General features: G+C 47.3%; 1 protein-coding gene across 4 annotated transcripts in view; it reads right to left on the bottom strand.

The window, feature by feature from the left end:
• lnx1 (ligand of numb-protein X 1) overlaps nucleotides 1–25,000 on the bottom strand; it is a 59,590-nt gene that overhangs the window by 10,892 nt on the left and 23,698 nt on the right. For 2 of the 4 annotated variants that reach the window (XM_080769825.1, XM_080769827.1), the window contains 4 exons: nucleotides 10,706–10,962; nucleotides 8,223–8,378; nucleotides 3,854–4,062; nucleotides 2,390–2,812 (listed from right to left, as the gene is read on the bottom strand). In XM_080769825.1, coding sequence (XP_080625951.1) covers nucleotides 2,390–2,812; nucleotides 3,854–4,062; nucleotides 8,223–8,378; nucleotides 10,706–10,962 — 1,045 coding nt within the window. The remainder of the gene's footprint in view (nucleotides 1–2,389; nucleotides 2,813–3,853; nucleotides 4,063–8,222; nucleotides 8,379–10,705; nucleotides 10,963–25,000) is intronic. The other 2 variants (XM_080769826.1, XM_080769828.1) reach the window with 1 other exon arrangement.

Raw genomic sequence — 25,000 nt, 5'->3', positions numbered from 1 at the left:
GTTGCTAGTCACCCCCAGCACCAGGATCTTTGCACCCGACCCCCATAGGCCGGGGGAAACATGGAGCATGTGAGCGACAGCAGGGCTAACCGCTGACCTACTGTGCCACCCAAATGTGACACGAGATACCAGTCATCATGGCCTCTTCCCCGCCGCCTCCTGTGCACAGAATGACTCATGTGTGCTAGAAGGAGAGGCATGGCAATGATGTCATTGTCATGAGCCATCTGCCCTGGAGTGTGAAACTCTCACTTGTGTTAAAGTCATACTGGGACGCTGTGTGTGTAGTCGGTGTGTGACTGTGTGTACTAGTGTACTATATAGTGTTCACCACAGGCGGTGTGTTCCTTAAACAGAGGAATGTTCCTCTGTTTATCTCCCTCATTACTACTACTGCCCATTAAATAGCCCAGAATAGCCATAGTCTACAACGATTTCTCCTCCCTCTGTGACCTAAACGTCTCCATTTCCATTCCACTGAACATTTAGTCCATTTTGCGGGGACGCACGCACGCACGCACGCACGCACGCACGCACGCACGCACGCACGCACGCTTCCTCTCAATCCCCTCGTGAGGCTTTGAGATTGCCCCTGCTCTCTCCGGTGTGGAGCTGCCTCCTAAATTACCCAGTCCAGCTCATTATCGCCTTAATTGGGCTAATTTAATCCTTTTCCCGCCAGTTCTTAATCTCTGACAGAAAGTGCCCGCTGTCAAAGGCCATCTTGGAGCCTCAGAATCGCGACCAGTGCCAGTCAATCGACTCAGACAGGAACCATCGGGAGCCCAGAGCGCCACGCTCCAGTCAAACCCGCAGACACACACCGCCATTAAAACACTTACACCCTACCTATACTGTATACTTCAGTGACCAGGGCCGCCAGGGGCTTTATACAGTAGTTGCCCCCCCTCCTTTTTCCCTCCACACCAAATCTCTTTGCCGAAATGAGAGGTCTACAAGCTTGTAGATCAGCTATTTTCAGCTAATGTTCTCCTATTTGAGCCTGTCCTCGTAAGCACAGCGCTCTTACTACATATTGTAATCGTGTTGCCTATTATGAACATGCCCAGAATAGCGACGCTAGGGTTCATGTGGTTAACCACCATTAGCCACAGAACACGCCGCCAGCCACCCACCCACCGAGCACCAATCAGGAAGCAACAGCCAACAGCATGGCCCCGTGCTTGCCTGCCACACTGGAGTGCAGTCGCACCGCAATTCAACCCAATTAACCGCGGCGAGTGCAGACACACTGGCCAGCAGAGCACCATTAAGCACCATTAACTGCAATAACCCAGGGGACTCAGGGCTGTACACACTGTATGAATGACATCAATAACCCAGGGGACTCAGGGCTGTACACACTGTATGAATGACATCAATAACCCAGGGGACTCAGGGCTGTATGAATGACACCACGTCCCCCCACGCCACAGTGTATATTCTATAAATATAAACATCTGTGCATATGCCTTCCATGAGGTTGCACTCCACAACAACATAACATAATAGTTTATCTATGTATGTAACGCAAGGGCCTCTGGAATAAAACTGAGTCGCCGTCAGTCTATATATGTGGTATGCCCCTTAACTGCTCTGCCATTGGCGCCCCAACTTTGTCTATAATAATGGCGTAACCAACAACATGTGCAACATAATCTCTCCCAAAATGGCTGACTTCTTGGGACGGATTTGACTGAGGGGGTAAACCAGACAGAACACGTTGACTATCGGCATAGGAGGTATACGATTCTGTCTGATGTTGATGTTTGGTCACAGTTGACCCGAGGAGTCACAGTATAGAGGCCGTTTGGGGAGTGCTGCAGTGTGAGGTTAGCTGGCCTGGTGACTCCATCCTCTCCCCCACACAAAACACAGATGGTAGGCGCTGATCCCAAACAAACATGTTCTACCTCACCTTTAACCATTCGACCCTATACTGTCCCCGCCGGGCCCCGCGCATGCTCCGCAGAGCCCCGTGGTGCGGTGCTAGTGGTGTTTTTGATAGTATTTGGAATACAATTCCACTTAGTTTTAGTTACGTTTTAGTTATATTTTAGTGTAGTCTAGTTGACTAAATATCAAGCGATTTTAGTTGACTACCTCTACGGTTGATTTAGCCTTAATGGTGTCGTAATGGCTGATTTTATACTTGGTTGCACAATGCATGCTGAAAATAGGCTATTCTCAAAATGCAACGTAGCATAAAATTGGATCTCTTCTCCAGTCCCTCCCTAACATTTTAGTTTAGTTTTTATTTGTTGACGAAATTGTCAATATATTTAGTCATAGTTTTAGTCACCAAAGCTTAGTTTTGATTTAGTTTTCAATGTAGTTTTCATCAGTGAAAAAGGGTATAGTGGACAAACATTGTGTTTTAGTGTCTCACCTGGATGAGCAGCGCGGCGTGCTCCGGGGCGCCGTAGCGCAGGTCGTGGCCGTTGATGGCCAGCACGCGGTCCCCGACGCACAGCTGTCCGTCGCGCGCCGCCAGGCCGCCCTCCAGCAGGTGGAAGATGTAGACGCCGTGCTCCTCGGGCCGCCGCACCAGCTTGATGCCCAGCTGCTCGTCCGGGACGCTCTTGTTGAGCACGGCGTGCACGCTGTCGTCCCTCTGCGGCGTGTGGGCCGTCATGCCGCCGCCGTGCGCTGCCGGGTAGCCGCCGGCGGCGTCGTGGGCGTGCCCGTGGCCGTGCGAGCGGTAGCGGTGGCGCTGCTCGCGCAGCACGGTGAGACGCAGCAGCTGGCACGGCTGCTTGAGGGTGGCCAGGGCGAAGCAGTGGGGCACGTTGCTGATGTCGATGCCGTTCACCTGTGTCACACACGCACGCACGCGCACGCACACACACACACACACACACACACACACACAGACACACAGACACACACACACAACCTTGATTAATTGAGCACAAAAGGATCCCAATGGAAACGAGCCATAGGCTTTCTTGGGTTTAAATCCTCTTAGTATACCATGTATCGAACTGTACTTTCCTGTGTTATTTTTAAATTAAAAACTGCTAATATTGTGACGCTGTCAATGCTACGCTAGAGATTGGTGCGATTGTCATTAAGAAGTTCTGTATGAGTCATTAAGCAACTTAGAAAAGCCCTATGTGAGATATTATTATTAATGTAATATAATCAATGTGTTCATAAATGATTTATCTTCCTGACCTTGACTACCAATTTGCAATACAGTATGCATATATAATACATAATAACTCAGTGTATTGAGCTTCTCGGCTCAACGAATGTTATTTTAGTGCAGACCATCATTATTGGATTGCATGTGTGTAGGTCACAACCAGTGACCTACACACATGTTTTATGGCGGAAGGGAAAGATTATAACAGCGTTTGCCACCTCAAAAGTAGACCAATTACAGCTCATGCTGCTAAGCATGACGTCATGAAACCATGGCATGAACCACTGCCAGACAAAACAAACACTGCATGAACAGTCACCAAAGTGAAACTCCTCAAGAGTGTGTGCAGTCATAGATGATAATCTACTGTATGCAAATATCTTTGTACAGCGAATCTCTTGCACAATACCAACATTGTTCTGGTAATGTATAAGTGTAGGGTGGCGGTGTACGTGTACCATAGACTGTACTGCTTTGTTCAACATTCTGAGTTCTGCTAATGTATAAGTGTAGGGTGGCGGTGTACCATAGAAGACTGTACTGCTTTGTTCATGGAGTATTTCCAAATTGCAATACTTTTATACTCTTGTACTTTTACTCAAGAACATTTTGAATTCTGGTCTTTTACTTATACGTTAAAAAGAAATGGAGTACTTTTTCCACCATTGCCTATATTCATTCTACACATGGTACACATGGTCCCACCTTCAGGATCATGTCTCCGGGCAGCAGGCGTCCATCGCGGGCGATGACGCCCTCCCTGTAGATGTCCTGGATGAGGATGCGAACCAGGGGGGTCTCGTTGCCCCCGACGATGCTGATGGCCAGCGGCTCGGCGGGATCGGCCCGCGTGATCTTGATACTGGTGACCTCCCCGTCAGGGATGAGGTGGTGCAGCTGAGGCAGGGCCAGCACTGAGGGACAACAACCACCGTTACCAACAATGCAATCATGTTGCAACGCTTTCCAAAACATGTCCATGGCGAGGACCCCCAAATAGCCACTGACACTGGCATCCCTTTGGTCATGTCCAGGGGTCAGGGGTCACCAACATGTCCCTACACGGACAAATGTGTCCGTGGCAAAAACTTGGTCTTGTCTGTGGCAACATTTAGATTTTCTGTTTTTTTTATTTTGATCATAACACCCACTGAATGTCAAGTCTCCAGGTTTTCTTCAGAATATGTCCAACTTGTACTTGTGGTTCTTAATGTTTTATTTGCAAAGACCCCCCTTAACTCTTAGAGCATTCAAATGGAACCAAATGGACCCGTAAAAGTCCATTTGGTTCCATTTGAGCACTCTCAGAGTTACAGACCTGTTATGGTCATTCAGGGCTATGTGTTTCTGATAAGATTTTTGTCCACTCATTTCGTAATTCGTATGTCCGTGGCAAAAATGGAATGTTGACAAAAATGTCCACCATAAGCCGCCATGGCGATGACCCCTGATGACCCCTGCATGGTCACACCCGTGTGAAGTGAGGGGCGCTCTTATCATCATACATCATCACATTCCGGCCAATCACAATTGGCGTCCTCACTTTTATGACCTCACTATTATTTATCCTCAATTCCGTGCTCAGACAATCAAATAATCGCTATGGGGTACACACGCACACACAAAGCTTGTGGCCCCTCAAAAATATATATTTCCTATTATCCTCTCTCCTTTCCATTTGGTCCACCTGGCGCCCCTAGCAGGCCCCCAATTTGAAAACCACCATTCTAAAACACGACTACAGGGGAAAACCATACTGAGAGAAAGCCAAGTCAAACAAAAAGCGAATTACTTTGGGGAGGGGAGGCAGTAGTTTAGCTCCGTAGTGTAACCAGCTGTTTCTGCTCCCCCCAGGTTACTAAAACAAGCGCCTCCAATGCGACGGGCGGGTTGGGGGGTTCACTTGGCTGATGGTGGTGCTTCGTGTTTGTATGATTAGTCACATACATACTGTACATCTGTATTGAGTATGCTCAGGAAAAACTGCAAAAAGTCCAATGTTCCCACACGTTTACTTGTCACGGTGAAACATGTGATGGACCAAATGCAGAACCAAAAGCAGGCAGGCAGATAAATAAAGTTGAATGATGATTTATTCACAACTAGACATACAAGGGCAGGACACTGTGACAACAAACTATAAACTGGCAAGTGAACACTGAACACAGGGAGGTTTAAATAGACAAGACACAGGTGCAACATAACTACAATCAACACATGATAGGCTGACACTAAACAGGACACAGGTGAAATACAAAGACTAATCACAAGGTTAGACAAGGCAGGTAGCAAACATTAGAGCAGACAGGAAACACTAGGAACTACACCACAATAAAAGTACACAGTTCGTGAACAAGAGCATGCCGTTACAGTAGGCCTACTTGCATTCACACACACACACACACACACACACACACACACACACGCACGCACGCACACGCGCACACACACACACACACACACACACACACACACACACACACACACACACACACACACACACACACACACACACACACACACACACACACACAATCGGCTAAGAATCAACAATTTCTACTCCTGCAGAAACAAACTTTATCACCTTATCAACCCTGAATGGTTTCATTCATGTACTTTAGATTCTTCTGTGATTCTGCTTGAGTAGCTATGAGCTAGAAGAGGGTGGGGTCACTAAATATTGTGACTCACATAAACAATAGTGTATTTCCAAGTGGAAATCCTGTTGTTTTGATGGGTTGTCAGTTGTCACGGCACCAAATGCCATTAATTCCTTGTATGATAAATAAAACAGCGTACACAAGTATAATATATACTTGTGTACGCTGTTTTATTGACATACAGGGAAATGTCACCTTTCTTATTGCGGTCTATGGCTTTATTCTTCAACCTGCTGCTGTAACAATGGATTCATTTAGTTTTGATGTGAGCTTGTAGTCGTTGTAGATCAGATAATTATTTTGGCAGACAGTGAAACAGACAGTAAACAAGAACACAGATGTGTTCTCTGACCCACAGCTACAGGGTCTGTCTGTCTGTCTGTCTGTTATCTCTGTCTCTCTGCTATTTCTCTGCTATCTCTCTGCTATCTCTCTCTCTCTCTCTCCTAGAGTCAATATGTTCTCCTCATAGCAGCGATGGCTCAGAGTGTAGAGGTTTGCGTTAACAGAGAATACCCTGTAGCAGCAGTCCTTCTTTAATCATCCTTTCTTTACTCCACCCCCCCCATGCTCTCTCTCTCATCCTTTCTTTACTCCCCCCCCTCTCCTCCAGCCACAGAGTTTGTCCTGTTCCTTTCCTCTGTTTCTCAAAATGCCTGTCTTTTTTCATCATCCTTCAGCTCCTCTCTAGATCCATCCAGCCTCTCTCGGTCCTCTCCTTCTATCTTTATCTCTCTGGAGGGCTGCCATCATGAATATTTGATCCCTCCCCCCCTCGCACATGCCTCAGAGAATAGCACATTGCGCCCCCGATCCTTCGTCAACGATCCTTCTTATGCAATCCCCACTGTTCCTCTCCTCTCCTCTCCTCTCCTCTCCTCTCCTCTCCTCTCCTCTCCTCTCCTCTCCTCTCCTCTCCTCTCCTCTCCTCTCCCCTCCCCTCCCCTCCTCTCCTCTCCTCTCCTCTCCTCTCCTCTCCTCTCCACTGGGGCCACGACCGTTCTTCGGCTTAAAGGCGTTTTCTGCTCCTGGGGCTTCTATGCTCCCAGAGGGCTCCAGAAGGGATTTTCACACTCCAGGGTTCCAGCGCCCCCCACCCCCACCCCCACCCTCCACACTCACAGAGCGCTGAAACCCCGGAGCGTTAAAAAAAACACTTGAAATCAGCCTTAAGCCGAGGAAGAACAAGTCCATCTTCCCTTGCCAAGGTCAGATCGGCCACATCGTACGCCCTCGCGTTGCGTGGATGCAACCTGCGTGTCAGTTACCGCTCCATCAAGGCCCTTGGACGGTGCGGGGCCCCTGGGGGCCCCTCTGTCACCTTATCACACGTGCTGTAACAACCCCTTCGACCCTGGATGAGGGAGGAGGACAAAAGACAAGAAGAAGCTAGAAAATAAAGAGAGGGATGATGATGGCATGCAGTGAGTGAGGAGGGGTGAGAGGGAGGTGGGGGTGACCTCCGCAGCCTGTGGGTGTCCGGATGGCCTCAGGGCAACAGACACACACAGACACACACAGACACACACACACACACACACACACACACACACAGGAGGGGTGAGAGGGAGGTGGTGTTGGTGTCCGGATGGCCTTGGGGCAACAGCGCTCCCATCTGATCTCCCTGCTCTGAGAAGACCAATCTGCAGCTCCATTATTAAAGGAACATATGCTACTGTTGCACTGCGGCCTCCCAGCCCTGTCATCTGCATCCCACACACACACACACACACACACACACACACACACACACACACACACACACACACACACACACACACACACACACACACACACACTTGGCAGTTGTGCATACCTGCATGTGCACATGATGTGCACACCAAATATTAATTTACATAAATGTTTGTGTGTGGCCTCTCTCTCTCTCTCTTTCACATACACGCACGCACGCATGCACGCACGCACACGCACGCAAGCACGCACACACACACACACACACACACACACACACACACACACACACACACACAGAGAGAAGCTCATTTATTCCTTTATCTCTTTTAGTCTCTGCAGGGAATCATGTGCAAACACAGCTGCAGTGACATCACACGAGTCAGACAACACTCATCCCGCCAAAAGAAACGTGCACCCTTCATGCATGCACATTTCTCACACACACACAGACACACACACACACACACACACACACACACACACACACACACACACACACACACACACACACACACACACACACACACACACACACACACACACACACACACACACACACACACACACACACACACACACACACACACACAGCTCTAGCCCGAGACAATAACAACAACAACAACAGCAACAGCAGCAGTCTCGTCCTTAGAGGCTGCCTACACCCTGGGGAGAGAGAGCACCGATGCAACGCCCACAGAAGCAGATGTGTTGATACCAACCTTCGGGCGGTACGCTGGCGTTCCTGGCATTGTCTCTCTCCTCTGTGGACTCGTTGCTCACCGCCGTGCCGCTCTTGGTCCTCCGCAGGACGCTGAAGGCCCGGTTCAGCCTCCTGAAGGAACGGCTCCTCACGGACGCACGCTCAAAGCTTCTGACTGCAGGAGAGAGAGAGAGGAGAGACTACTTATACACAAAGTTCTGCATCGACAAGTCCAGACATGTCCCAGTCTGCCTCCTCACACAGCCAATCAAACCTCTCCTTCGACCGCTTGCACGATGACCAGAAACACATGGCCCCGGCCCTCAGGGACCCCCCGGTGCCAATGTTTTTTCAGGCTATACAAAGATGTTTTAAAATGCGCTCACCTGGCATTGTTCTCAGATTGGCCATGCTTGAATGACAAAATGCTAATCTTATAGTAGAAATCAGTAGTACAAGTGGGGGATCCTGTGAAGTGGAAATATCTGATTTATAAGCGCATGACATGGTGTGGATATGCAGCTGTTGTGCGCATATAGATCAGCTATTTCCAGCACACAATATCGACATACGACATACAACTCATCTACACAGGCACGGAGCGAGAGTTCTGATGGCGATATCACGCAAAAAACAGAGCTCCAGTCATTGCGTTGCGACGTAGCCTGAACCAATCAAATAACCAATAAATAGTAGCGTGTAGATCTCAACCAATATAAAAGTGTTTGGGCTGCGAAACCTTGCTAAAATAGAGACCCCGCGAGCGAATATAGGAGGGGTGGACAACCTCGCTGCACACTCGCTCGTGGTACGTCAGGACAGACTCATTGAAAAACATGTATTCTAATGAGATTTCATTGTTCGCTCGCTTGCATCGCTGGCAGTGTAGATGAGGTGTGAGGTCCCTTTAGGCACGTATCCCAGGTCATTGTTGAGGTATTACCTCTGTCAAGGTTCTAAGTGAGGTGAGGCCATATACTAAAAGAGCACGTGAAAGTCGAGTGGAAAAGCAACTTTATTTGAACCCGATCTGGGGATAAATAATCAATCTTTATGTGGTAAGATTAACCTTCTGACGTTTAGCAATTATGGACACTGTCACTGCCTTGATGTTAAGATGACACAGTGACACAGTGCACTCGCTCACGCTCATAGTTTGTCTCAGACAGACGCGAGGGCGTGGGTGGCAGACTTCCATCGAGAGAGAGAGCATTGTCTTGTGCTCCGCTCCCCTCCGTAGTGACAAAGGGAGACAGAAGGGACCAAAGGCTCCATCTAGGAAGGCTGCAGAGACCCAGACTGCCAGTGCAGAGTACAAGCACATAAGTGAACCTCTGCAGCAGCCCTCCCTCCCTCCCTCTGGGGCCCGGGGAGATGCAAGGCTTCCTGACAGCCACATTATTCTTTAAAAGCGCCAACGTACTTCTGCAGCCGACAGCTTGTTCAGCAGTAGTCGCTCTGTGTGGTGTAGGTGGTGGTGGTATAGTTGGGGGCGGCAGGCGTTCGGTCAGGGCCAGGCAAAAAAAAAGTGCTGTTGTATCGGCACGCGGCGTCCCCCAGTCGACCCGGTCAGGGTTTGGGAAAGGGGTTGCACTCATGACCCTATACCTAGTGGGGTTCACACGCAGTAGAGGGAGCGTCTATAGTCACTCAGCTTTTCAGGGCTCTGTCTATACTGTATATAGTACAGATAGAATGAACCTGAATCCAATTATAATTCAGTCACAAGCTCTTGTTAATATGTTTCATTGGTTCCGTAATTGTAAAACCCACAAACACTTCATGAAACCAATTTCACTTTCGCGCAGAAAATTGCAATGCACTGCGAGCTTGTAATCAGCTATTTGTGTGTATCACCGATGTATATTGCCGAAACAGGGCATTCAGTTATCAAAACAAAAACATAAAAATTTGAAATAATTATGGACATAAAAGGTTTCCACCCGACAACAACGATAATGTAATCAGCCTACCCCCCCCCCCCCCTCTCTTTCTCTCTCTCTCTATCGCTTTCCTCGATTCTATCAACTGCGGGGTGATTTTTATAGATCGCCGAAAGAAAACAGGGCAGTAAAGCTAATTGGCTAATGGGATTTCTATCAGAGGTCATTAGGCAGAACAAAGGCTGTATTGGGGAGGGCGCTGCTGAGAGCCTCCGGCTAGGCGGAGTTGTTAACGTCCGTGTGACCGCGAGCCACCGCCGCTGTGGCCGAGCAGCGCTGCTACTGCGACTGGAGCCTTCACAGCTAGGCTTCTACTCTACGCTATCCATTTACATTCTGTCACACGACAGCACAGGCACGCGCACACACACACACACACACACACACACACACACACACACACACACACAGCTTCTACTCATTTACATTCTGTCAACACAACAGCACAGGCACACACACACACACGCATGCATGCACGCACGCACGCACGCACACAGTCACACACACACACACACACACACACTTATGCACACAAGCGGCCGCTTGTTCGCACACTCACACTCACTCTTCTTGGAAGTGCTGCGGGCCGCCAGGCTGGTGGTGCTGCCCGAGTGGCTGTGCTGGTCCTCCATGCTGGGGTCGAAGGCGGGGTTGACCAGGCCCGGGTCGTCCGATAGGAGGGCCACGGCGGCGGAGGCGGGGCCTCCGTCAGGCAGCGTGGCCACGGTGAGCTCTGACGTGCTGTCGGTGCAGTCTCCCTCCTGGGAGCGCCGCTTCCTGTCCGCTGACAGCCCATAGTGAGACGCTCCTTTACACCTGGAAGACAACACAAGAACACAATCATGTTATAGTCCTATAGACCCTCAAAGTCATACGATAAGTCACACACGTTACCGCACTGACATTTGTCCCATCTCTTGGAGCGGTGCAGCCACAGCGTGCCCCGACCTCCCAGTTTCAGGGCGGACACTCAAACCACAACTAAGGCCACTGTCTGTGTCTACAACACAACATGTTATACTATAGGCCCTCTACAACACAACATGTTATACTATAGGCCCTCTACAACACAACATGTTATACTATAGGCCCTCTACAACACAACATGTTATACTATAGGCCCTCTACAACACAACATGTTATACTATAGGCCCTCTACAACACAACATGTTATAATAGACCCTCTACAACACAACATGTTATAATAGACCCTCTACAACACAACATGTTATACTATAGGCCCTCTACAACACAACATGTTATAATAGACCCTCTACAACACAACATGTTATAATTAGTGGTGCACGATATTGATTTTTTGAAACCGATACCGATATCGAGAACTTCTTGCTTCTCAAAGACCGATACCGATACGATAACCGATAATAAAAATATATAGACATGAATAAAAAATACATACTAGTGAGTAACGGTACATGTAACACAGCTTTGACCTAAGCAATTACAGTATAGTAGGCTATATCAGTGGTTCCCAAAGTGGGGTTCGGGGACCCCCGGCCCCAGGGGTACCTGAGGGAGTTCCAGGGGGTCCCCAGCTAAATTATATAGTTAGGAACCAAATGGACCCTTATGGGTCTGTAACTCTGAGTGTACAAATGGAACATTTCCAGTTGTATACTCTCAGAGTAAAAATAACATTGATTTTACAATATAAATTGGGAGTCACAGAGCAAATTGTGATTGGCCAGATGACGTATGATGATAAGAGTGCCCCTCACTTCACACAGGTGTGAATTTTTTTAAATGAATAAAAACAACAATATAATGTCTGTGAATGTCTGTGTGTGTCCGGTCAGTTGGCCTCAAAACTTTTCCATGTCAAGGAGCCAAGGACCCCAAATTGTTAGCCCACAGACACCCATTTGAAAATATATGCCAGGGCTCTAGCAGTGATTCTCATCATTTTTATTTCAAGGACACCCAGTTTGACATGCATTAGGCTACTACTGACCCCCCATTTAATGCCATTTACATAAGGGACCTCAATTTATAATTTTTTATTTATATCGTGAAATCAATGTCAACTCTGAGAGGGTACAAATGGAACCAAATGGACCTGTAAGGGTCAATTTCGTTCCATTTGTAAACTCTGACTCCCCGGATCCCACTTTGAGAACCACTATTGTCTGTGTGTGTGTGTGCGTGTGTAAACACAAATACAACACTATCCAAGTTCCAGTGATAGACGTTGTTGTTAGCATATAAGTCATTAGCATGGTCTGTAGCATCATGTAGCCAAACAGCTACTACTTCTACATTTCTCAACCAAAACGGTCGCGTCGCGTTTCACAATGCTACACAACTGTAGCAAATTAATAAACTACAACCGGTAACGAGTGACACGCATTCAACAGCGCGGTGAATGAACGAGCACCAATACGCGCTCGTCAGCTGCTCAGCTCAGAGACAGACAGTCACCGTTCGTATGAATGCGAGTCAGTGAGTGAAATGAGAGAGGGGAGAGAGAGAGGAGAAGCAGGCGGGGCTATTAGCCTGCTATGGAACTACACACTGCAACAGACAGAGTGGAGAAGCGTCTCTCTCTCGCTCGTCTCAGCCGTTCCTCCGGAGAGATTGGCGACTCGGGGAGCGTTTGGGCGCACCACAGAAATGATTGGTAGTCCCATAGTTGCTACCAACTATATTTTTATGTCTCACAGATAAAATTTCAGGCGCATTTGCGTCCAAAATGATCGCAATTTCGAGCCCATATAAAGTATATTATCGGCGCTATTATAACGTTATCGAATTTATCGGGATGACGTCATAATTGCTAATATCGGGTCGAAATTTATCGGGACGATAATTATCGTGCATCCCTGGTTATAATAGACCCTCTACAACACAACATGTTATACTATAGGCCCTCTACAACACAACATGTTATAATAGACCCTCTACAACACAACATGTTATAATAGACCCTCTACAACACAACATGTTATAATAGACCCTCTACAACACAACATGTTATAATAGACCCTCTACAACACAACATGTTATAATAGACCCTCTACAACACAACATGTTATAATAGACCCTCTACAACACAACATGTTATAATAGACCCTCTACAACACAACATGTTATAATAGACCCTCTACAACACAACAACTCCTAGACCCTCTAGGTCACGACACGACACGACACAACACAACACGACACAACCAGTTATAGGCTCCTATACAGTATGTTGGGCAGAAACCTTTTATCTCCATATTTGAACTTTTTGTGCCCTATACAGCTCACACAAAAGTATAAAAAGTAGCAGATCTACAAGCTCAAACTATTTTGAGCTTGTCAATCTTCTACTTTTGCTATTTTTTGGTTTGAATCCTGAAAAGTAACAGTTTTGGACATATGAGTTTTCCATCCCGACAGAGACGATATTAAGCCGCTGACCCCCATTTGAACATCTATGTAGATCTGCTATTTTGGGCTAATGTTCCCTGAGGAATCTGGATGCTGGGGGGGTTCATTTGGTTAAACTCCTAAGTCCTAGCTCCTAACTCCTAGCAGCAGAGCTAAAGGGAAACTTCACCCTTTTTGCAAAAAGATTGTTAATGGCGTTTAGAATATTTAGAACACTTTTCTGGGGGTCTTTATGTGGTTTTAGATATTATAGACCAGTGTCTTTGATGTCATGGACACTGGGCTCACTTACTTCCTGGACTACATGTTGTCTCAGTAAGACAGCCCTCCCCCTATGCACAAGGAGGAGCAGTGCACCAGAGCATTATGGAAATTGTAGTCCAGGAAGGAACTGGATTAGCTGAAGGAAAAGGGGAGGACGTTTATTTGGTGCTGTGCATGGTGAGATAAAACAAGGGCTTGTAATGGAATAGGGCTCATGATGAAATGTCATAATGAATATTATAATGAAATATCATAATGAAAGGGGGCAATATGAAAGAGGCTTACAGTGAAAAAGATGATCTCAATAAAAACCCCAAAGGGAAAGCAAAGCTCAGCGAAAAGCAATTACAAAATCAAAATCACAATGAAACTGTGTAGGCGCAGAAAGTCACAATAGAATATAAATTAATATAATGCGAAGAGTGGAAAAAAATAATACATAATGAATATGTGGAATTAGTCACAGAGCCAAACCACTATCGCTTTACATTGTTTACAAGCTAATACTGAGGACGAGGGGGCGTTACCACCGACCCGACTGGAGGATTGACCTTTCATTTACTCTGAATTTCAACCCAAAAAATCGCCACGAAATAAACAACAAAAACAGCCGTGGCCGCACTGAACGCAGCAGTTTCACACAGAATGTGCACGTACAGCCCGTCAGCGGTGACTGCTGCTGCTCTGCGGTGCAGGGAGACGAAGAGAGGGAGACAGAATGGTTGGCAGCAGCCGTGGCGAGATGCAGTGGAAAGACAGCTCAGCATCTGTGTGGACCTAGTCTGCTTGATGTGGGCTGACTGACTGGAGCTGCTCACGCCTGAGGCTGCTTCTCCATGCTGATCTATACCTTTTGCCCAGCGGATGCCACACACGCACGCACGCGCACATGCACGCACGTACGTACAGTAAGTATGCATGCGCGCACGGCACGCACACACCCAGAGAGAGACACACGCAGAGCTCAACACTTTTCACAAAGCCATGACAGCAATATCTCTCTATCACTCTAATCCCGTACAACAGAGCCACAAGAGCTCACACTGCTGATGTGCTTTTCAGTTGATTGTTGATGGTTATCGCAGTCCACACATTCCCCATTTCACTCTCTTTTGGCTGTTAACTGATATGTCTATATGGTTAACTGTGTTCCTACAGTTCCCAGAATGCATTTGGTGTGTCTGACACGCCATATAATGGTTTATGGCCACCATTACATCAAGCTGATTGATATTTGTTCCTCTGTGAAACACAGTGAACAAGGACGATGTCATGGCCATCGTGGGGAGGGTCTGAACGCCGTTGTAGTTTTAACACTTGCAGGTGTTATCCCTGCAGTGAAGTTAATTCATCTTCAAACTTCAAAGTAACTAAAATGTAGGCTACAATATTTGCCTCTGAGATGTATCAATAAATGTAAATAGTATACTCAAGTAACTACTCAAGTATACTCAGTTTAAAGTTATTTTGCTTGCTACTGTATAGGCTACTTAACAACTTAAACCCCAGAATCCGTATTGTGGGGAAGCTTTGTGAGCTTGGCGATTGATCGGCTATTTTCGGCAAAAGTAGGCCTACTATTACATATAAATCAGGCTTTAGCCCTACCGTACAACCAATAAATAAATAGTGGTATAGGCTACAGTAATGTTGGGAATCATGACAGTTTCTGTTTCTTCTGAATCTATTTAACGACTTTCACTTTTGGGTACAAAAACGAAGCACCCAAAGGCAAACAGAGCATTAGCTGAAGGAGTTCCCGTGTTGCCTATATGGTGCTCTCAGCTGCTGGTCAGCATTCCTCTCATGCCTGGCGCTGTGTGACAGTATCTGTAACAACACTCTGGAAGTCACACACTGAGCCAACACAGGAGGGAGGAGAGACAGAGGAGAGAACAAAATGACAAAACACCAGAATGCTAAGCAGCAAAACTGAACTAAACAAAACATTACGTAAAAAAAATAAAAAACAATTCTGTCTCCCCCTCCACCCCCCCCCACATTCCACTGCATACACAGCAATGCCTCTGGGGGAAACGCACAGGCAAACATTGGCACGCGGAGAGCACCACCACTCCCCAACCCCTCTGAGTGGGGGGGGGGGTGTTTATCGCATCGGATCGAGTTTGTTTGTGCGTGAAGTGAAAGTGTTCCCACAGAGGATATAGTCACGTTGCTGTCTGGCAGAAACCTTGTATCACCAAAGTTAACCCTTTTTTGCGCAAAATTTGTGTCGCTTAGCCGCTCACTGCTTTGTGAGCTCATAGAAGTGCTATTTTCGGTCTGAGAAAATGAAAGGCGTTAAGTATGTCTGTGACTGTGGGTTTTATAAACATTGAACCAATGAAAAGTATTAACCAAGAACTAAATAATAACGGCACTGTTATTCCCCCACCCCCATTTCCTGAAAAATAACGATTTTGGACATACATGGTTTCCAGCCAACAGCGACGACATTGTATTCCTCCATCTGTAAGTCATAAAGGGGCTGTGTGGCGAGCCTTCGCGAGCGGCAGGGAGGAACGGCCGGCCGCCTGCCTGCCTTCTCCGGGTGTCTCTGCGGAGCCATCAGCGTAAAAACATTAACTGGGTTTTAATGAGCTGGATGGAGCCCAGGCAGGCACAGCCTCAACACAGAGCAGTCACACTGGACAGAGCAGACAACCGGTCGGGACGGATGGGTGTCTGTGTGTGTGTCTGTGTTCCACATGGAGCAACAGAGACAACAGGCTAAAGTAAAAGCTATACCCGTTCAACCTGGTGTGTCTATTTAGGCCTTTTTGTTGAAATTTATCACAAAAAGTGTGACCGCATTTTCACAAATCATCCGGATTTCATTGGCCATGGCATTACAGCAAATCTAGTTGTGTAGAGGATAGTTATAGTTCTCAAAAATATCCAAAATCACAATCTATACAATGTACAAGCTCACAAGTGGTTCAAGTATAATGGTGGCCAATAGACATGCAGGCACTAGGCCCAGATAGAAGCAACACTATAACTGTGCACTGACACGGAGCCATGCGGCGCCCCAGAGCCACCGACAAAAACACAAGATCCATCTGGGTGGAAGCGAGGCCACCCAGGACCCCCCGGGGGGCCTCTGCACTAGAAGCACCATTCTGTCTCAATAACAGAGCTGTCAGAGCGGCCCATGGACCAATGCACCTCTGGACCAAGACGTTTCATCTTCCACTGGCATGTACAGTAAAGCTTGGTGCATGCGCTTCGTAGCATGACGGTGTTATACACAGAAAATATATAGCCGATCTACAAGCGCACACCGCATCACAAATCCAACGAGCGGTGTGGGCTTGTAGATCGTCTATGTTCGGCACGCAATACACAGTTGAACAACGACGCATATACATCAGTCTCACTTTGAAGCCTCCGGTCTCTCTGTCTGTTAGATACAAACGCCAAACACGAACCCCAATCGATCGCAGCCTGCAGCTTCTTTGACATACAGTATCTGTGTATGTGTGTGTGTGTGTGTGTGTGTGTGTGTGTGTGTGTGTGTGTGTGTGCGCATGCGTGCGTGCGTGCGTGTGTGTGTGTGTGTATTTGTGTCACTGCGGGTGATCCTGTTGTTAATTCAGAGTTAGTAAATTGAGGGCTATCAAGCATGTCGATGCAGCAATCCACCACTTAGCTGAGAGAAGTGGTTGCACAGAGCGATATTTCAATCAGCGGTGGAGGGAGGGAGCGTGTGTGTGTGTGCGCGTGCCGTGTTTGCGTGCGTGAGTGTTGGTGGGTGTGCCACATAGTGCTGCAGTGCTGGAGGCTGGAAGACGCTCCCCTCACGTCACTCACCATCAATTAGGGGAATTAAAGCTGGCGTATATATACTGGTGCGGAGCAGTGCATGTTGGATCCGTGGTTGATCCAAATTAATTGAACCTCGGGCATCAGGAACGCCCTTCGTAATACATTACGTTACTCTGCAAACGCCCACTTGTTTCAGGGCTGAGTGCTGTGAGGGATTCGTCACGTCTAACACCATGTACTATGTATATCATGATCTATTCATGTACTTTATAGAGTAGAACAAGTGAGCGAACAGACAGGCTATAGGCCAAGCGGCCAACTCTGGTACAGCCTCGACCAATGGGCTCGATGCAAAGGGCCAACTCTGGTACAGCCTCAACCAATGGGCTCGATGCAGAGGGCTTGCTCGTGGTGGTAGTTTGTGACATACAGTAGACGCATAAACTACACTAATGCACAGCCTCTGTAAAGTTTTGGCTCCTGCATGCATGGAATTTCTTTGATTTCTGTGTCTGTGGGGGCCCAACACCCTCCCACCCCCACACTCCACACACAGAAATCATTAGGAAAAACTATTTTAAGGAAGTAGTGAAAATAGCAGTTCAACCCAGACTCGGACTCACACCAGCTTAGGTTTACAGACAGACTGACGAAAAATATGAAAACAGTGGGAGGGTATAGGCCTATAGACAGGGACCTAATACCTATAGACACAGGTGAACTCAAATTACAAGCAACACAAAGGTTTGCTTTGGAAAACAGGACACAGGTGATACGGGGTGAACAATCGGGGTGGAGAGACAAGACAGGTAAAAGGTCCTGCAGGAAGCACAAAAACACTACTACAAAATAAGAACCGATACATAGGAATAGGAAACAACAGAAGATAAATGTCTAATAGTCAGCTATTTGGGGGTCCTTGACATGAACATCTTTGAAAACCACTGCCTTATAATACTACGTTGGACTGAGATGGTTATTGGGTCTACTCGTGTATGTACGGTAGCTGACATTATGGAATTTAAGCCTGAGACAACATTCCTCTATTCCACCACTCCTAGTGGAAAAAATGGCAAAACCACAGTCAGTGGTGCCGTTCAGACAGGGCTGAATACAGCTCCATTCAGTCAGGTACATGTCACGGACCACCCCGCACGCAGGTTCCCCTTAATCCTGGTCAAATATCTGACCGTATTAATATAAACACTGGCCCACACATATTGGGAGTCTTCTCCTGGCGGGAGCTGCATGCCTGCATATATCTGTCTGTCTGTCTGCAGGTTGTAACATCTGGCCACCTATGTAGACGCTGTGAGACTCCTTTATATAAAATGCTCTTTGACTTCATCCCAGATCTTGTTACATTCATCCGGTCCTTTCAAAGAATTCTGAGATTCTTGAGATCCAAAGCAAAATCAAATGAAGTAAATTCTAATAGATTTGAAGAGATAATCGACTAAATCGATTAGCCTGATTAACCACTTAAATCCTATTTTACACTTTGTCGTAGGCTACTATCGGCAAATTTCACAGTTTTTTTAAATAATCAATTAAATTGATTAGTTCATTTAACCGTTGCACCCCTAATCTATAACACTGATGCATTGAATAATAATCAAACAAAATGCGCATTAGCAGCTCCTGATGCTGCGCATGAACCTGGACACCGACTTTGTAATCGATGCCACAAATCAATAGTTTTGGCTTCCGCGTGACTTGCTCATGGATCACACATTTGGCTTGGTCGTGGCTGTAGCCGTTGGACGTGGCTGTAGCCGTTGGGCGCAGCAGTTCTGCCTCTTCATGACACAAGGCCCTGCGTTACGTTATCAGAATGCAACCGGAGCCACCTCCGAATGAGCCGGAGCACCGCTGTAGCACTTAATCACTGAGACACCAGGCATTGTTTTGCGTGCGGCGGAGTTTATTAAAGGCCTTTGTCTCTCCTTAATTAGAAGCTGCCTCCTCCCGGGGATAAGAGCAGCCACTTAGCCCCATCTCAGCCGCTTAAAGTTTTAATGGCCGTGCTGACGAACCCAGACCAGGGGCTCCGCCGCTGGAGCTTAAAGGTAGGGGGAGCGGCGACAATGACCCCTGTGTCCCAAACGCTCACGCTGGGTGGTCATGGGGCCCTGGCCGGGTGCCAGATCAGAGGGGACAATGGAGGCGATACACCTGGGAACGGTTACACGCACGCACATGCACACACACACACACACACACACACACACACCTGCAGCTACACATTCAAACGCACAAATATGTGCCTGCATGCCTAACCACACACTATGCCACAAGTAGTCAAACACAAATTCTGTCAAAGTTCTTGCATCTTCAAGGAATGAGCCTCTCTGATCACAGATGCTCATTGCTGGCCCCCACCACCCTGCGCCCAGCCCACCCTGACCCACTATAACAAACAATATGTTTTTCTCTGTGCTTAGAGCTGTTTTCCCGACCCCCCGCTGGATGTAAACACAGGATTTGTGTCGCGGGAGTAAGTGCCAAAGGCTCAAAGAGTGCTCATTAGTGCGGCAGCATGCCGGCCTGCATTGGAGCACGCTCGATGATCACATCGTAGCGTCTCCGAGCCACAGGATTAAAGGGTTGGGGGGGCGGGGTGGAACCAAACAAACAACCAACACACAAACAACCATGCCATTCACCCCCCTGACACCTTCCCAACTCGCTGTCTCTGGCACAACAATTACCCAGGATGCTGCTGGGTGAGACCGCAGCGGGGGTTGAGTGTTTTCTTAAACGCCACCTCACATCAAAGCCTGTGAGATTATCCAATCCTCTTTAGGGGCGAGTGGATTATCCTCCCAAACCTAACCCAAATACTCACTCTCTCTATCTATCTCACTCACTCACAGTCACTCTGCTCTCCCGAGGACAACTATATGCCACATGGTCAGCCTAAGTGAGGACACTATAAGGCCAGAAAATATACAACTTCACATATACTGTATGTGTGCGCACGTATACATTTCAGTGTATTCATTGTATCCAATGCAGTCAGCATGACTGTGGTTTTAATTTGCACTGCAGAACACTTTATGGCTATTTGTTTTTATATTTGATGTTTTTTTCCCAGCTTCACTCATTATTTATTTGGAGGAATCTTCTGCACAATCATTTCATGCATTCTTTTATACCTCTGTAAACTTGTGAGGTGCCAAGTTGAGTTGACAGTTGAGTGTCAATTGGGGACAATTTCTCTCTGCCTCTGTAGTGCAACTTAAAGTCACGGCCCTCCATCTTTAAGATGTTGTTCTAACTTCTAAGTTCTTCTCTCTATCCCCCAGGGTTCTTCTCTTACTGATCCAAAGCAGAGTACCTCACGTTGTTGCCAGCCTCTTACTTCCTGCACTCTGCGCCACCTGTCACGCTGGAGAAGGAAGAACCCTGCTGGGGTAGCCCGCAGCCAGTTTTCAGCAGTGGATAACGCGTGCAGAAAATGTGCGTAGGTGTGTGTGCGCAACAGCACGCTATAGGTGCGGTAGGCTACATCACCTGGCACAGTGCGTGGGTGTGCGCAACAGCAAGCTATACTGTAGGTGCGGTAGGCTACATCACCTGGCACAGTACAAGCGAGGAGGGGAAGGATCTGAAGAGGACATTTGGGGCAAAAGTATTCCTGGAGTTTTAGCCACAGGAACAGGCGTGTCCATCCATCCTTTCATCCATCCATCCATCTTCAACCGCTTATCCGTAGTCAGGTCGTGGGGACAACAGCTCCACCAGAGAGCTTCAGACTTCCCTCTCCAGAGCAACATTAGTAACTTCCTCCTGGGGAATCCCGAGGCGTTCAAAGGCCAGTGAGTCCATATGATTCCTCCATCTGCGCCGTGGTCTGCCAGTGGGACGTGCCTCGAGGACCTCCCTAGGGAGACGCCTGAGATGCATCCTAACCTGATGCCTGAACCACCTAAGCTGGCTCCTTTCCAGGCAAAGCAGCAGCCTGGGCAAGTCATAATACACAAACATTAAAAGTAGGTGAACATTCATCAAAAATAGAAGATCTACGAGCTTATGAGTCTACTATTTTCAGTAAGTAGAGGATTTGGTGTAGAGGATTAAAATGAGTGATTAACTCACCTCAGGGCTACAAGCCAGAGAATTTACTATCAACATCTGCTAAGTCTGCTTTTATGAAGACAGGACTCACTCTGACCCGAGACACCAATGTGTCTAAATGTCCCAGAGATTAAACTTCGGAGAGGACAGCTGCAGGGACTGTCTGTCTGAGACGAAACCCAGACGGTTTCATTTTGGAAAAATATGAAAGAAACACAGCCACATGGCAGCACTGGGCAGCAACTGTGGCCTGTAGATATTGCCTGGCTGACACGCATGATTATGGGCAGAAACAGTCCACTGTTAAAGCAGGGGAAGGAATATTCCTGATTGTTAAACAGGGGGTTCTGTAGGGCAACCCAACTGATGCGTTGCACCTCACCATTGCTATAGTACATTCAGATAGGCACAGAACAGTAAACAATACAGTACGACATTCTCAGATATATGTACTACAAAATTACAAAATCCAAGTTGTGATGGCCCGCATTTACAAACCTTGATGTCCAACTTCTGTGATTTTTCATAAACACAAAGCGCCAACGTTTTCTCTGGCGTCCAGCCTGGAAGGGGCCAATTAACTCAGTCAGCAGGTCCTGCTCGAACGTGTGAAAGCAGTGACATTTCTGCAAAGGATGCAACTTCCCCGAGCCTTTTGAAGAGGCACAATGCCTGCAGTCCAACCCAAAACAAAAGGCAAAAATAATACAAAGCTGCACAGCAGATAAGACCTTTTCTTAGCAGTGGCAACCTTCCATTGTGTCCCCGTGCTCGTATAGGAGCAGGCTGGGCAGGTTTGGCACGGCCTCAGGCTGTGTGTGTGTGTGTGTGTGTGTGTGTTTGTGTGTGTGTGTGTGTTTGTTTACGAGGCCGCAGAAATACGGCTTCCCAGTGCAGCTCCATGCACTGCCAGCAGTGCTCAGCCCCGTCTGAAATGGCCAGAGCTCTGACTCATGGTTTTCAGCCAATCAATACGGAGTACCATCATCATTCCAGCCGTGACCTCATGATCAGGCAGGAAGGACATTCATGCAGCAGTTATTGCCCCCGTGTCTGAGTTCAATTGAAACCCACTCCCACACACACACACACACACACACACACACACACACACACACACACACACACACACACACACACACACACACACACACACACACACACACACACACACACACACACACACTCTCTCTCTCCTCTTCTCTCGTTGTGTCATCAGAAGACAGAGAAATGCTCTGTAAAATGCTGTATAGTAGATTTATTTCCAAAGCCTACATGTATTCTGCAGCAGCTACTGCTACATGTCCAACCCCAGTGGTCTGTGACGGAGCCGAGCGCCATTTTTACAGCCCTGCGGTGAAACGGCACTCAGCCAGGCGACGGGGCTACATCCTGAAAATATAAGACTTGTATACCTGGGACAAGGAAACTGTGAAACCTCTCTGATGATGAAGCACGCCTGTGGGAGCTACAGCGGCACGGCCCTTATGTGTGTGTGTGTGTGTGTGCTGCGTGTGCGTGTGAATACGTACGTACGTATACGTGAAAAGTCACTCAAGGACAGCGAGCTCGAGCGCAGCCAAGGGGCTGAATTATAGATGCATGCTTTTCAGTTGATTGTTGTGTGTTGTTTGTGCGTTGTGTGCCAGAGTACACGAACGGGTGTGTACATTCTTTCTATGATCTTTTATACACACTGTGGTGCATTCCATACCCTGCAGAGAGAGACCCATGCACACACCACCACACTACTGTCCCACACACAGCTCTGGCAGAGAGAGACCCATGCACACACCACCACACTACTGTCCCACACACAGCTCTGGCAGAGAGAGACCCATGCACACACCACCATGCACACTACTGTCCCACACACAGCTCTGGCAGAGAGAGACCCATGCACACACCACCATGCACACTACTGTCCCACACACACAGCTCTGGCAGAGAGAGACCCATGCACACACCACCATGCACACTACTGTCCCACACACAGCTCTGGCAGAGAGAGACCCACGCACACACCACCATCAACTCCTATAATAGTTGTTGTTTTTTCACGAATTAGTGCTATTGAACACCCTTTATGTCTGAGTGTTGGTTAAAAAAAGAATTGAAACCATATAAAGTAGTAAAAAGCCCTTAACTCCATTAGACCCCGGAACTGTTAGCTAAAGCAGCTAACTCCATCACCTCTCCCCCTCTCATGCAAGTAATTGACAATATATAAAGTCACAATACCAACTTTGATGAGGCAGTATTGCATTGTATTAAAAATATAAGGTTTTCTTCCTTCAGTGGTTTCTTGTCTGAACTGTTTTTTAATCCCTTGAGATGAACCATCTCGTTTACAAAACTGGAGGTCTATAACTTGCGGTCATGTGATCAGTGACATCACAAAGGTGTACTCTTTGGCTTGCAATGAGTGGTATTTCCCTTTATGTTGCATACCAGTGCATTGCTGTACTAGTCTATAATGTCTATGTTGAGTACACCAAGGTTTTATGTTAGAAATGTTGAGTATGGGTCCCCAGCATGTAGAACTGCCGGATGCTAACTTGCATATGTTGAGCAATTTTCATAATTGACATAATATGTGACCATACCATTAACAACCTATAGAAGGCAAAAAATTATAATAAAAATGTCATCATGCTTTATGTAACATCAAACTAGGGGTTTTTCATGATGCTGAATCCATTCCAAACATTAGTTTTGCCAAAAAAAAACACACTCATTGGGCTAAAAACGGCCATAGCCACTAAAAACGGCCATAGCCACAAATGTGCTGACATCATCACATTTGTGATGATTTTAGCCCAAGGAGTGGTTTTAGCCCAAGGAGTGTTTTTTGTGCCCATGTCCTATACTCTTATTTATTTTCCTCTCCTCTCCTCTCCTCTCCTCTCCTCTCCTCTCCTCTCCTCTCCGTCACGTCAATCACGCTCGGCTGGCCACTCATATGGAAACTCTCCCGGAGATAAGGCCGTCATAGCCAACCCGCCTGCAGGAGTCCTCCATGTAGGACATGCCAGGAGTCCTCCATGTAGGACATGCCAGGCCTCACGGCTCCGTCAACCTCAAGCCGGACAAGGAGGCAATTAGAAGCCACGGTTATATGACTAATGACATTTGTCTTGACAACATGTCAATCGTGACGGATATATGGATAAACAAATTGGGCCACTTCATGTAAATGTTACACGGAGAGAGAGAGAGAGAGAAAGAGAGAGAGAGAGCTGTGTCGCAGACGAGCCAGCATGTTTCACAAATTGAAAAGCGCTCGGTTGTGTGACAGACCCTTTACGCGCCCGACGAACACATTACTGTTTGAATACAGACACATTGA

The sequence above is a fragment of the Protomyctophum bolini genome, assembly GCF_963924005.1.
Source record: "Protomyctophum bolini genome assembly, chromosome: 8".
NCBI classification, from domain to species: domain Eukaryota; kingdom Metazoa; phylum Chordata; class Actinopteri; order Myctophiformes; family Myctophidae; genus Protomyctophum; species Protomyctophum bolini.
Note: the sequence above shows the minus strand (reverse complement) of the source record. Positions and strands in the feature narration are given on the sequence as shown.